This window comes from Cyprinodon variegatus, unplaced genomic scaffold (assembly GCF_000732505.1).
Source record: "Cyprinodon variegatus isolate N-32 unplaced genomic scaffold, C_variegatus-1.0 Scaffold92, whole genome shotgun sequence".
Classification (NCBI taxonomy): Eukaryota; Metazoa; Chordata; class Actinopteri; order Cyprinodontiformes; family Cyprinodontidae; genus Cyprinodon; species Cyprinodon variegatus.
Genome location: NW_015150545.1, coordinates 94,921 through 108,474, shown reverse-complemented (window position 1 = coordinate 108,474; position 13,554 = coordinate 94,921). Strand labels below are relative to the sequence as shown.

The following is a 13,554-nucleotide window of genomic DNA, read 5'->3' as shown; positions in this document are numbered from 1 at the left end:
TTCATTTCCCTGCCCTGCTCCTCCTCCCCCCTTCCTCAAAAGACTTTTGATTAAACTAGGAGTCTTGTTTAAGCTGTTAAGGAAAGCAGGATATTTAAATAAAATGACAGTCAGAAAGCAGTAAGAAGAAAAAGAGAGAATTACTCTTACTATCAAGGCAGTGATGTGAGCCATAAGAGAAGGACGACCCCCACACTTCAAGTAATTGGGGCTAGGAAAATACAATCTATAAAAATATAATCAAAAGTGCGTTATGATGGTCATTCACTTTATAGGTGTTTTCATTTTATTAAATCATGAGAGAAAATTTGAGTTTCCGTTTGCAATATTATTGGTGTCCGAATTGGGGCTTGACATTTATGTATTATAACTGCCACAATAGTTGAGGTTAATATCTAGTTGTGCGGTTAGCTCTGCCACAAACCACATACATTCATGTGTACACACACACAGCTACACACACACAATATATATTTATATATATATATATATATGTATCTATATATATAGATTTTTTTTTTCTTTTTTGTAGATCGCATCAGAACGTTGGGCTGCACAGTGTGAGAACATACATCGTGACTGTATGACCAAACCGTGTGGTTTCGTCGTTTCAAATTTAAAAAAATCGCACAGTTTATGCCCGGCTTAACCAGGAAAACGTAGTCCTGGCAAAGTTACATACTGAATAGTAATACATTAAATTAAATCACAGGTACATACAAAAAAAAACATATATGACAGATAATTGAAGCCGTTTTAAATTCTTTCATTTTCAACTTAAAAGCCCTTACAAGGATTAAAACTGAATAAATATCCAAGTAGAAAAAATAAATGCGGGTCAAGGGAAGCTGCAAACTAGTTTTGTATTTTTGCAGTACGTTTTGGTTTTCGCAGGGCATTTATGCTTCGCTCTATAATATCCGTGATTGTCTTTGTAATGTGTCTTGCGATGACGTGTGCTGTGAACAGGCTTTTAGCTAATATTGCGTCCGGGCACACATTGTACGCCCTTTAGTAAAAAGACGCCCTGTTTTTTCTCTGGAAACTTAGCTCAAATTTCAAAAATTTAACAAGCATAATAATGCTGGAGTTGGAAAAATCAAATTTTTGCTGCTTGATGCGCCACATCAATCAGTCAGAGAAGCTGATCTGCAGGCTGGCAGGGTGCTAACGCAGGGAGCTATGATCACTCCATTGAAACTGTTTATTAACGCCTAAAATAACTCAAAATGTCAAAGCCTGCCAGCAAAATGTTTTCACTTTTATTATTCTGGTGCCTGCAGTTTGAGCCATGTACATGAAAAATGCTAAATTCTACTTCCAGCCACAACGAACAGTAGCAGAAATCCCCAAGAGGCGACCGGGCTCGGGCCAGCTGCTGCTGGGGATTTCCAGTGCCAGCGCACCGTCAGCATGTGGGGGTCTGAGCGGCTCCGACAGCAAAATAATTTCAAGTTAGGATCGTAATGTTGATTAACTGACTGCACAGACAAGGTTTTGAGGTGGACTTTCTTGCATAAAAGTACATTAAAACTACCTTTTACCCTTACCTCAGTGAATATAGCAAAGCCGCTCTATGCCATGAACAAGGCTGCAGCAGAGGCATCAGATGCATCTGTACACATCTGACCTTAGTGTGTACAAGCATTAAAAATGAAGCAGAAGACGCCTTTTTGCTGCTCAAATTGCAGTGTGAACGCAGCATTACATTTTCTGATTGTTTAGAATTAACCTATGATATACAATATTTTACCTAAAAATGATCTCATATCTTCCTTAGGAAATTTCCACCACTAGTCAAGCACACATACAGGGGTTGGACAATGAAACTGAAACACCTCTGATTTTAGTATGGGAGGTTTCATGGCTAAATTGGACCAGCCTGGTGGTCAATCTTCATTAATTGCACATTGAACCAATAAGAGCAGAGTGTGAAGGTCCAGTTAACAGGGTAAGAGCACAGTTTTGCTCAAAATATTGCAATGCACACAACATTATGGGTGAAATACCAGAGTTCAAAAGAGGACAAATTGTTGGTGCACATCTTGCTGGGGCATCTGTGACCAAGACAAGTCTTTGTGATGTATCAAGAGCCACGGTATCCAGGATAATGTCACCATACTACCAAGAAGGACGGACCACATCGAACAGGATTAACTGTGGATGCAAGAGGACGCTGTCTGAAAGGGATGTTCGGGTGCTAACCCGGATTGTATCCAAAAAAAAGAAACCATGGCTGCCCAAATCACGCAGAATTAAATGTGCCCCTCAATTCTCCTGTTTCCACCAAAACTGTCCGTTGGGACTCCACAGGGTCAATATACACGGCCGGGCTGCTATAGCCAAACCTTTTGTCACTCGTGCCAATGCCAAACGTCGGTTTCAATGGTGCAAGGAGCGCAAATCTTGGGTTGTGGACAATGTGAAACGTATTGTTCTCTGATGAGTCCACCTTTACTGTTTTCCCCACATCCGTTGTGGAGAAGCCCCAAAGAAGCGTACCACCCAGACTGTTGCATGCCCAGAGTGAAGCATGAGGGTGGATCAGTGATGGTTTGGGCTGCCATATCATGGCAATCCCTTGGCCCCATACTTGTGCTAGATGGGCGCGTCACTGCCAAGGACTACCGAACCATTCTGGAGGACCATGTGCATCCAATGGTTCAAACATTGTATCTTGAAGGAGGTGCCATGTATCAGGATGACAATGCACCAATACACACAGCAAGACTGGTGAAAGATTGGTTTGATGGACATGAAAGTGAAGTTGAACATCTCCCATAGCCTGCACTGTCATCAGATCTAAATATTATTAAGCCACTTTGGGTTGTTTTGGAGGAGCAAGTCAGGAAACATTTTCTTTCACCAGCATCATGTCCTGACCTGGCCACTATCCTGCAAGACGAATGGCTTAAAATCTCTCTGACCATTGTGCAGGACTTGTATATGTCATTCCCAAGACGAATTGACGCTGTATTGGCCGCAAAAGGAGGCCCTACACCATACTAATAAATCATTGGGGTCTAAAACCAGGTGTTTCGGTTTCATTGTCCAACCCCTGTACTTCCCATAATCAGGAGAACAGTGATTTAACAAAGAAAAATGTTAGATGCATTCCACCTCAAAATGCAGGAAATAGGGTTTCAGAGTATACATTTCAAAATTTTACGGTGGGAGGATACCCACGCACCCCTATGCCATGCAAAACCTAAAGATTTCATACACCAAGGTGTACACCCTATGAAATATTCCTAGCTAAAATCCTGGCTGTGAATTAGCACTATACAAAGAAACTGAATGGAACGGAAAATTTGTTTAAACTTCTCTCCTTCACAGCATTTTTGTTATGTGTTGATGTGTGTGTTCATCTCCTTTTTATATTTTCAAATGTCCCTTTTAAGTTTGCGAGTCTTCTTTCTCAGTTTGCAAGACTCTTTTAAAACTTGATCTGAGTTCAAGTTCATGTTGCGTCAAAGAGATGTATAACCTTGCAAGGGCTTTGTGTAGTGTTCAAAACTGAATGTATTTGATTTGGCATCCAGTCAGACAAAAAAAAATTTAGTCATGCGATGTCTGTAGCAATTAAGATGTGTTAAATTAAACGCTACACAGATGCTGGCAAATACATACGACTGAGCCACTGGCTGGCAGAGCAAGACAGATAGGAGTGTACATAGTTATTCGCAGGAAGGTCATGAGTCAGACAGGAAAAAAGACATAGGGGTAGAGAAAACTTAATGCAGGTCTAATGTCCAAATGATTATTACACAGGCTCTTTGGTTTTCATTATTGTTGTTGTTGGTACTACTACTACTAATAAAAATAATAAACAGTACATATTTTTTATAACACAACTCTTTAGTGTTCATACAGTTACAAAAGCCAACACACATAAATTATTATTGCAAATTTTTTTGAAAGTTCTTTTTTTCTATAACCATGAGGTTGTTGGCTTTAGATGCTAATTTGTAGCCTGTTTTAGACATGGCTTTTTCTTTGTTCCTTTGTATCATTTTTCGTGTATTTCTTTTCAGTTCAAAATAATTTTGCAACTCTGCAACTTTTTTTTATTTTTTTTTTTATTTAGTGAGACGACAGAACCTTGTTAAATTGGTAATTTTTGTGTGTTTGTGCACTTTGTGAGGTCACCGATAGGATGACTAAGAGTGAGAGAGAACTGGAAGAAGAAAAAGGAAAGTGTGCTGGTGTATGTGTGTGTGTGTGTGTTCCTGTACTATTTGTCATCCGGCCGCACTCTTTGGTGACACCTTGTTCATTTGCGAAACCCGCTGTTTGAGATGCAGGAATCGATCGAGTAAATAGAAGAGTCGAGCCCTCGAGATAAAGAAAAGAAAGGTAGGGAGAGAAAAGGCATTGGATTGAAATTTATGTGCAGGTTTTACCAATATTTCAACCATAAAACTGGGCACACAACCATCGTGACTGGCGGGACAGCAGATTACTAGAAAAAACATTAAAAACACCCCAAGAAAGATGCAGTTAGTCACTAAATTGTACTGCATAAGTCTTAAAGTAGACCAGACGATTATTATTTTACATTCAGTTTGAACAATTGGCCAATATTCCTGCAGTTTAAAATGAAAAGTTTAATTTTAAAGACAGAGCTGACAACTTTATTAGACAGTCTCATAACTCAACATTCATCCGAGACGTTGCCAGATGTTTACTTTTACAACTGATTAGGTTTTAACAACACAGTTTACAGATGGATATTACGGTGGCTTCCATTAGAGAGTAAGTAAACTAATCGATATAGTGCTTTCTGTTGATTAAGACCATGGAATGTGGAAGAGAGCTTCAGAGAAATTAGACTTTTACATTTCCCCTGAGAGTTCATCTTAAAGATTGTAACTGATGCACAAGTATGTTTAGATTTTATTTTCTTTAGTGACTAAAGTAGGAGGAAAGAGATGGATTCTATAATGTATGTAGAAATCTAACTTGCAGGCTTGAGCAGGAAGGCTCCGTTATCATTCATTGAAGTTGTGTTCAGTGTTGTGTTCAATGCGCCTTAAAAGTGGCAAGCTTGAAATATTGACAATTGGACTTAATCAGGTTTTTGGTGCACTTTGGAAAACCAACCTGGTTTCTTATCTTAACAAATATATACTGTACAGCTTTAGGGTTTATAGATAATTCTTTTTTTTATAATCATTTTGGTAAACTTTTTGTCCTCATATAACTTCTTTTAACCCTGTTAATTGTTTTAGGGATGGGGAAAACCCTAGCGCTTAGGGAAAACCATAAGACAGAGCTAGTTTTGTCTGTTTTAAAGCTGAAGTCACACTTTTCCAATGTACTTGTACTAACACACACTTTACATGGGTCTGAATATAAGTAAATGAAGTACATAGTGTCCTGATTGGTTTAAGGAATCTGACCCACACGCAGAGAAACCACTGAGAAAACACGGGAAAAAGTTTAACAGGTTTATTTGATGTAATGTGAACAGAGGTTGGATCTGGAACTCAGTGAACTGGTGAACCGAAACTGGAGTCCAAAGGGGAGATCACAGAAATCAGTTCAGGGACCATGGGAAATGAGACTGCGGCTTGAATTATGCTGGAGAGGTACTCGTGTTTGAGGGGAGTCTTGTCAATCCTTGAATCCAGTCTGTGTGGGATTATCCAGAGAAGAGGAAACTCATCGGAGAGCGGACAGGTAGACATACGTTGGACCCGGAGGCGTTATGGAGTGGACTGTCACTTGGATTTCCGATGGGAACTTGAACGGATCATGTGGAGGTTTTCCCCTGCTCAGTGTGTACTCAGTAAATCCTTCCATGGGGGGTCCAGGTATCCAGTTACACAGGAAGGCTTCCCAAAACTGGCAAACACTCTGGCGTCAAGGTATTGACAGTCCTCTGCTCAAATACTCCTCCAGTAATGAACCAACGAGCCGCAGTGTGCAGGGAGGCCCAATGAGGACAGGGCACCACCTGGTGGTGGAGAGAGAAAAAAAACCCAAAAACAACCCACACAAACTGGATTCCTAACACATAGTTTTGTAGCACCCAATGCAATTAGCTAGAAGTTAAGAAGGTGAAAACAGGTTTGACCCCTTTTGCCATAAGAACTACTTCAATTGAGTGAGCCTTAAACAGTGCAGACTAAGCATACTGTATGCAGTAAAGTTCTTTTAGGATCTCTGATGAAAAAATCAGAGGCAATTTTGCATATGTGGAATTATAACTTTAAACCTTTAGCTTGCAACATCCATGTCTGACGTTTTCTAAATGTAAGAAATGTGGATTTTAGTTGTGCTGGAGATTAAATTGGGAGTCGGATGCATAAAAACAATACATGTTTTTTTTTTTTTGCATAATACATTTTTTTTCTTCATTAAAGAAATCTAATCTTTGACTTTGCCAATACAAAAAAAACAATTTATTTCACCCACAGTTAAGTTTTATTGATGCCAAAACAAAGTCTAATTCATTTTCATTACTATTTAAGTTAAAATAATTATCCTTAGCCAGGTTTTAGTCTTTGTTTTGGCCCATTTTTCTGTTTATTATTATGACTATCGATTAAAAAAGTATAGCAGCACAATGTAAAACTTAATCTGTCTCAAATTATAATGCTGTGTTGATGTGCCTTATGGTGGTGACTGTTTGCCTTGACATTATGACAGAGCAGCTGGGTGCTAGAGGCTGCAAATGTCAAGGTCATTTAGTTTACTGTGTCAGATCCAGTTAGGGACTTTTTATAGGACTTACACTCAGCAGATTTAAATATAACAAGATCTTCAACCATAGAGCTGTCATGATGGTGTTGAATGAAGGAACAAAATGTGAACAGGAACCCTGATAGATGCCGTAGAGGTTTAAGTTTGAACAGAAGAAAAAAAAAAAAAAAACTGCATAAAACAGAAGTTTACAAACTCAAAATCCAAAGAAAAATCAAATTTCAAGAAAAAAAAAAGTAAATATAAAAACTACAAAAAAAAAAAAAAAAATCACAGCTGACAAAAAGTGTAATTAATGGATTGAACAGGCAACAAAAAATAATACAGAGAATCGAAGCAGAATCAAACAGATTTCTATTCTATTCTATTTGGACATTCTGTTTCATATTATTTGTCCCAGTTCCTTTCTCGTATGTGAACCTCTACTGTTAAATCTTAACATCATTGTTCTATTTTTTTTTATTTCATGTTTTATTGTCTTCTGTTTCATTTTATTCTAATGTGGTAAACGTTGTACAACCTCTTTTGTTTAAATTAATTTTACTATTTTTTTGTTTTTACATTCTTTTCTCATCTTCCTTTTTAGAGTGCATTTATCTCTGTTTGTATTGTTGTTTTGTATTTCATGCTATGCCTTTCTGTTGTCATGGGTTACAATCTTATTTGATGTTTTCTTTCCCCATCTTTTCTACTTCTTTGTATTCTAATCTTCTCTCATATTTTCTATTCTTTTTGTTCCATTGCTTTTTCGTTCTATTTTTATCTGTTCTACTGTGCCTCTTTACTACTTATTTTGTTCAGTTCTGTTGAGGTTTTTTTTTTGTCATTGATTTATGATTCCAGTCCATATTAAATTTGTGACTACAAGTGATTGTGTGTGTGTTAAGCTGTGGAAGTTTTCCTGTGCTCTGATTATATATTAGTTTATCTGTGAAGTTACAGAAATCCAAGGTTCCCAAAGAGGGGATCCAGTAAACTTTATTGTAGAGTGAGTTTAACTTTGTCAGTAAAGATAAACTCAATTTTCAGGAGACTCATGAGATGTTACTTTGTAATTTATTGAGTGTGTAAAGCTCTCAGCTGAAGTATCTGTTTCTCTGTGCAGCAGCTTTATTCTCTTTAATGCCACATTCAAGTTTTAGCAGGCTTCAGTCTTAGTTCGTTTTCCTCTTCCTTTTAAATCATCTTTCTACAGTTCTTGTCTTGCATGGATGAGCTTTTTGGATAAGAAAATGGTATTGGGGAGATCATTTCATGCCGCATTACAACATGAGGTTGAAAAACTTCCCTGACTCCATCTGTTCTTCTCTGTGTCCTGCAGTGCAGTTCAACTTGATTCCTGTGGGACTCAGGATAGTGGCCATCCAGAGCACCAAGACGGGGCTCTACATCGCCATGAACAGCGAGGGCTACCTCTACACCTCGGTATAGTCAGAGCATATTTTACTATGTTGCCTTGAGACTTTAAAATCCCAATATGTGATTTCATTACACACGCCCTGCTTGGAGAAACTGCCCCCTCGCTGCTGCATTTACTCCTGCTGGCTCAGATGAGCCCTGTCACGAACCATGCTTTCCAACAAATTATACAGGTTCCTTCCAACAAAGGTAATGTTCCCATATTTCATAGATTTACTGTGCTTATGAAAGCCTTTCAAGTCAGTCTGCGTGGCAAAAATAACTCGGTCCAATATCAGGCTGAACACTGATAGCCTCATAAGATGCTGCTGCACTTCTCACCAGTATTCCATGCTGAAATCTATTCAACATGCACGTTTACACCTATAATGGCATCATTACTGCAGGCCTTTCTGCTACATCAGAAAAATCTCCAAAAAAACATATCATGACCACCAGCTGAACTCCCCATTATCAAACAGCCAAGTCTACTTTAAAACACAATGTAAAGTGAACTGGCTTTCTATTTGGTTTTACTGCTAGTACTAATATATTATAAAGCTATAATCTTTTAGTTAAAGAAAACATATATATAATTGGGATGCTATTATAGCCACCGACCAGAGTTTGCACATTCATCAATTTTACAAAGCACATTGCTACTTGTCTTGCATTGACTAAAAAAAGAACATCTATTAGCAGTTAGAAAATTTCAAGTGGGGTGAAAGTGACCGATTCTCAAAGAGCCGTGTTGTTTATGACATGCTGTTGACTGTTTACTATCTCCTAAGAGCTCGTGATGAATAGGGGTGCGGGGAAAAAAAATCACTTTGGCGATATATAGTGATTTTCGCCTGCTCTAAATAAAATCCATCTGTCTTTTTCTAGTATAAATTTTAAAATAACAAAACATTTTTACCCATAACAATGAGGAAAAATAGGCTACCCCTGCACCCCCCCTCTGGCAGACAGTGCTGTGAAGCCGTTTTGCAGTGCAGCAGCTCCATGTCTGTAGATGAGGCAGTCAGAGTGGAAGACATGGACTGACTCAAACCCTAAACAACATGGATACCAAAAAAACTGAATGATCAACGTCTTCAGATGAACATATACAGCACTTGCTTTTTTATCTATACATTTAATTTGATAGCTGGGAACTATATCACAATATATAGTGATATTGCAATATAGTGATGGTATCACATCGTGACACCAGGGAGTTTTTCCTCTCCATTGTCGCTACAAGCATGTTTAGTGTGAGGGATTGTATTTGAGTCAATGAGTCAATGCAATCAACTGGTTTTCCTTAGATAGAAAACTTTGTATCAATTTGACTGTATGATCTGGTTGAATCTTAAAGTGCCTTGAGATGACATGTGTTGTGAATTTGGCGCTATACAAAATAAACTGAATTGAATTGAATTGACACGTATCATGTCGCAAAACCCATGCCAATACTCACCCCTAGTGGTTACTGTCTTCTATGGATCTCTTTATATAGAACATCCCTTGATTTATTCTGAATGTATATATTCTGTATTTTATATATTTTTTAAATTAACAGTATGGTAACATCTCTTAACCAAAACAAATTCTTCATATGTGTAAAACACTACTTGAAAATAAAGTATTTTCTGATTTGGATTCTGATTGTAGAAGGCATAAACAAAGAGAATAAGTTGTTAACTTTCTTGCTCTACTCTATAATAAGAACTTGAACTGTTCAGGAAAGGTTAGAATCTGGTTTATGCAGATAAAAACATTTTGACTAAAGTACATTTCAACATATGGTTTCCCTGTTTCACCTTTTAAAAATAACTTCCTAATTGGATGTAAAGCATATTTTAACTAGTGGCAGAAATTATGAAAAAATAGAAATGCATGTCCATTTCTTTATGTGTTGAGATGTTCTACCAATGCATGCATGGGTTCTCTTCAGGTACTTCCCCTTCCTCCAGTAATTGTCCTATTTACTGTAATTCAGCCACACTGTAAATTCCCTCTGTTTTTGGTGCTACCCTTTAGGAGTAGGTACAAACGATATTATTATCGTTATTTTTCATTAATGCTTGTGAAAACCTACTAAAGCGATATTTTTGGATGGGGTGTAATGAAACTGAAATGTCCCATTTTGGTATCAATTAAGTATTTTTGAATTAAATTAAATGAAGTATAAATATAAGTTGGCAGTGGCAGACTTAATAACCTTAATATGTTTATAAAGGGTATAATTGAATTTTCTAATACAACAGCAGATCCTATCTTTATATTAATCTTTATTAAATAGGGATTACAGAGTTTTCTACTAATACTGCCACCTTCAGCCAAATTGCAGAACTGCAGCAGTCTGCAATTCGCTTCTGATTGTCCACAAAATCCATCTTGAATATAAAGGTTCGATTGCTAGATTGGATCCACTTAACAAATTCAAGAAAATAGGCTGCAGGCTTAAAAACTGACTACTGTGGTGTCAGTCTGCTCATCATAGTATGTTTTAGTAAAGTGTTAAATAAAAAGGCTATTAAATAGTTGTCAGTAAAAACTTTTAACTCAAACACCAAAGTATACTGTGCTATCTTACTACGGTGCCCTGAGGTGAGATCATCAGGCACTGTGTTTTATGCCAGCAAACATTGGTGTATCAAACAGGTTCCTGCTCTCACTCACAGCAGCCTGGTTATGCTGTTTTCTCTGAAAGGGCTCAAACAGAACATCCTCAGGGTCGCTCTGCATTGATGTGTGGGGAGATGCGTCAGAGCCGAGACTCAGATTTAACAGGTGGATTCAAGCACAGATCATCGGCGCTCTCTAACAGGATCCAAATGAAAGCATATTTTTTCCCATAATGGTGAACAGGAAGACTGTGTGAGATCTTTTTTGAAGCAAAGCAATACATTTACTTTAGTACGTTTAGACAAGAGCTTTCTATCAGAAACAAAAGCAGGTCAGAATGAACACTAAGATGAAAATTGCTTCTTATGCTTACATACGTACAGAACCAGAGCATCCATCAGCTGTCCAAAGCTGTATGTTTTTTCATGTTCTCTGCTTGTTCTACCAGCTTCTTGCTGTGCAGTTGTGGTGCAGCTCACACACAATCAGACTAAATTAATATTTATAGTTTGCTAATAAAATCCAGAACACACTGATGCATTGCCACTATTAGGCTGGTACTGAGCTGAGCTTTCATACCTTGTTCTGCATGCAGCCAGTCAAACCAGAATTGGGTTGGAAAAGAAGACTGAGAAGTTGCATTCTATCCATCCATCCAACTTCTTCCACTTATCTGGGTTCGAGTGGCGGGAGTAGCAGCTTCAGTAGGGAGGCCCAGATGTCCCTCTCCTCAGTCATTTGGGCCAGCTCCTCCGGGGCAATCCAAAGGCGCTCCCAGGCCACTCAAGAAACTTAGTCCCTCCAGCGTGTCCTGGGTCTCACCCTAGGCCTCCTCCCGGTGGGACGTGCCTGGAAGACCTCACCAGGGAGACATCCAGGAGGCATCCTAATCATCCTAAAAAGAATAGATGTTTATTTTAACTGATGAACTTGTATGGCTGAGTGTTAACACAAGGCTAAACAAACAGATATCCGCAATAATTTTCTTTGTTTTTTACATGTCATCAATTTGGTGTTAGGCTAATCAGTTGAGGACTTTTATCTGGTGGTTGAAATTGTAGCCTTGTGGTAAACGCCATGCTTACATAGCGGTGACAGTGGCGTTGGATGAAGGAGTTTGCCCTGCAACTGGAGGGTTGTAGGTTTAAGTCCAGGCTTCTGTTTTCAGTGAGCCCCAGGGCAGCTGTGGATACATTGTAGATTGCCACCATCAGTGTGTGTATAACCCAATTTCAGCACAGGACAAAGACCCAGCAATTGTTCCTATCATACAGTCACTTTATGGGGGTCCAGGATTCTCCCCAGAAGATATTTAGGGTCAAAGGGGATGTGATCTCTAGAAAGTTTAAGACACCTAATGCTTCCTAAAATCTAATGAGCCCTGGCACCTAAGGGTGAAAAAACTTCTGGACTCATCCGTGACAGGTCCTGTTGGCCTAAGATAGGAGCCAAGGTAACAGAGAGTACTGACAGGAACCCTAAATGAAAAAAGACAGCTCATGATAAGCATGTAGAAGAACAAGTTCTAACTGACAGGATCTTATTGAGAAACTATGGTGTCAAAGGAAAACAGAAAATTGGAGGTCAAATGGAGTCTTATGCCACACTTATTGTAGATACCGGTAAGTTAATTATGTTTGTTAATACAAACAAACAGAACCAAAGGGGAGAAAATTGAAATTAGTTCAATCTACTTTTAAATAGCCACATCTACTATGTTTTATTAGTTTAAAGGCCATCATTTCACAATGGAAAAAAAAAGAGAATTTGCAATCATCTCAGAAATGGACATTCCAGCAAATCCACAATGGTGCAATGCTCAAAGAAATGCAAAGATATTCTTTTTAGACTCTGCATACCTCAGATGGCATGATAAATATCAAAGTTTATGATTTTGCTTTGCAATGCCTCAGTTATGCAAGGTTGATTAAGAATTATTCACATAGGTAGAATATCTTCTGAAACAATTTCCTTAAGGACCAGATAACAAGTGTTACATTCACAGATTAAACACGTAGATTATCAGCACAAAAGAAAAAGCTTTTTTAATTCAGCTTAAGAGTAAAGTCAAAACTTTTGGCCTCTGAAAGACCTTCATAAAATTCCCTTTCTACCGTATTACTTATAATCCACCGTTACACACAGATACTAACGTTTGTAACACGATAAACACACAGAGATAGTCAGAATATACCGGGCTGTTCTCCTGACAGAGAAGAAGGTGACCCATTTTCACTTAGGGAAATAACCACTGATAGAGCATGGAGGAGGGGGGGGATCCTCCGGGAAAATCCCTTTGAGATGAAAGTGAGAGCGGACGAAGAAGATGAGGCCACGTTGTTCTTTCTAACATTACGTTTACAGTAGTTTACATCTTGTTTTGTGACAATAAATAAAGCAGTCAACAGAGGTATAAAAAAATATGAGGTTGATGGATTTTTTTCTGTATATGCATCAAATCATCTTGACTTTCTTTATTTCTTTAGTTAAAAAGCTGAGTTTCTGAGGTTTTGTTGGATTAGAACAAGCCTTGTCATTTGTAGCAGCGTTTCTGCTGTATTAATCTTTCATGGAGCTCTGTGGTGTGCTGGTTTCCCTCTGCAGCCACACACAGATAAGGAGATAATTACAACACTTATTTAAAGGATTGGGAAATAAAACACCCCCCTCCCGAGTGGTCATTGACCAATAATGACTCACAGAAAGACCAAAGTACTTTTCCTCCTCACAGTTTATCTTTATTTTGCTGTCAGTTTTCTTGTCTTGTTGTGTTTCTTTCTTTTTTTCCCTTCCTTCCTTCCTTCCTTCCTTCCTTCCTTCCTTCCTTCCTTCCTT

General features: G+C 38.3%; 1 protein-coding gene across 2 annotated transcripts in view; it reads left to right on the top strand.

Annotated features, from left to right (window-relative positions):
• fgf11 (fibroblast growth factor 11) overlaps positions 1-13,554 on the top strand; it is a 110,174-nt gene that overhangs the window by 70,186 nt on the left and 26,434 nt on the right. For both annotated transcript variants that reach the window (XM_015373788.1, XM_015373789.1), the window contains exon 4: positions 8,030-8,133. In XM_015373788.1, coding sequence (XP_015229274.1) covers positions 8,030-8,133 — 104 coding nt within the window. The remainder of the gene's footprint in view (positions 1-8,029; positions 8,134-13,554) is intronic.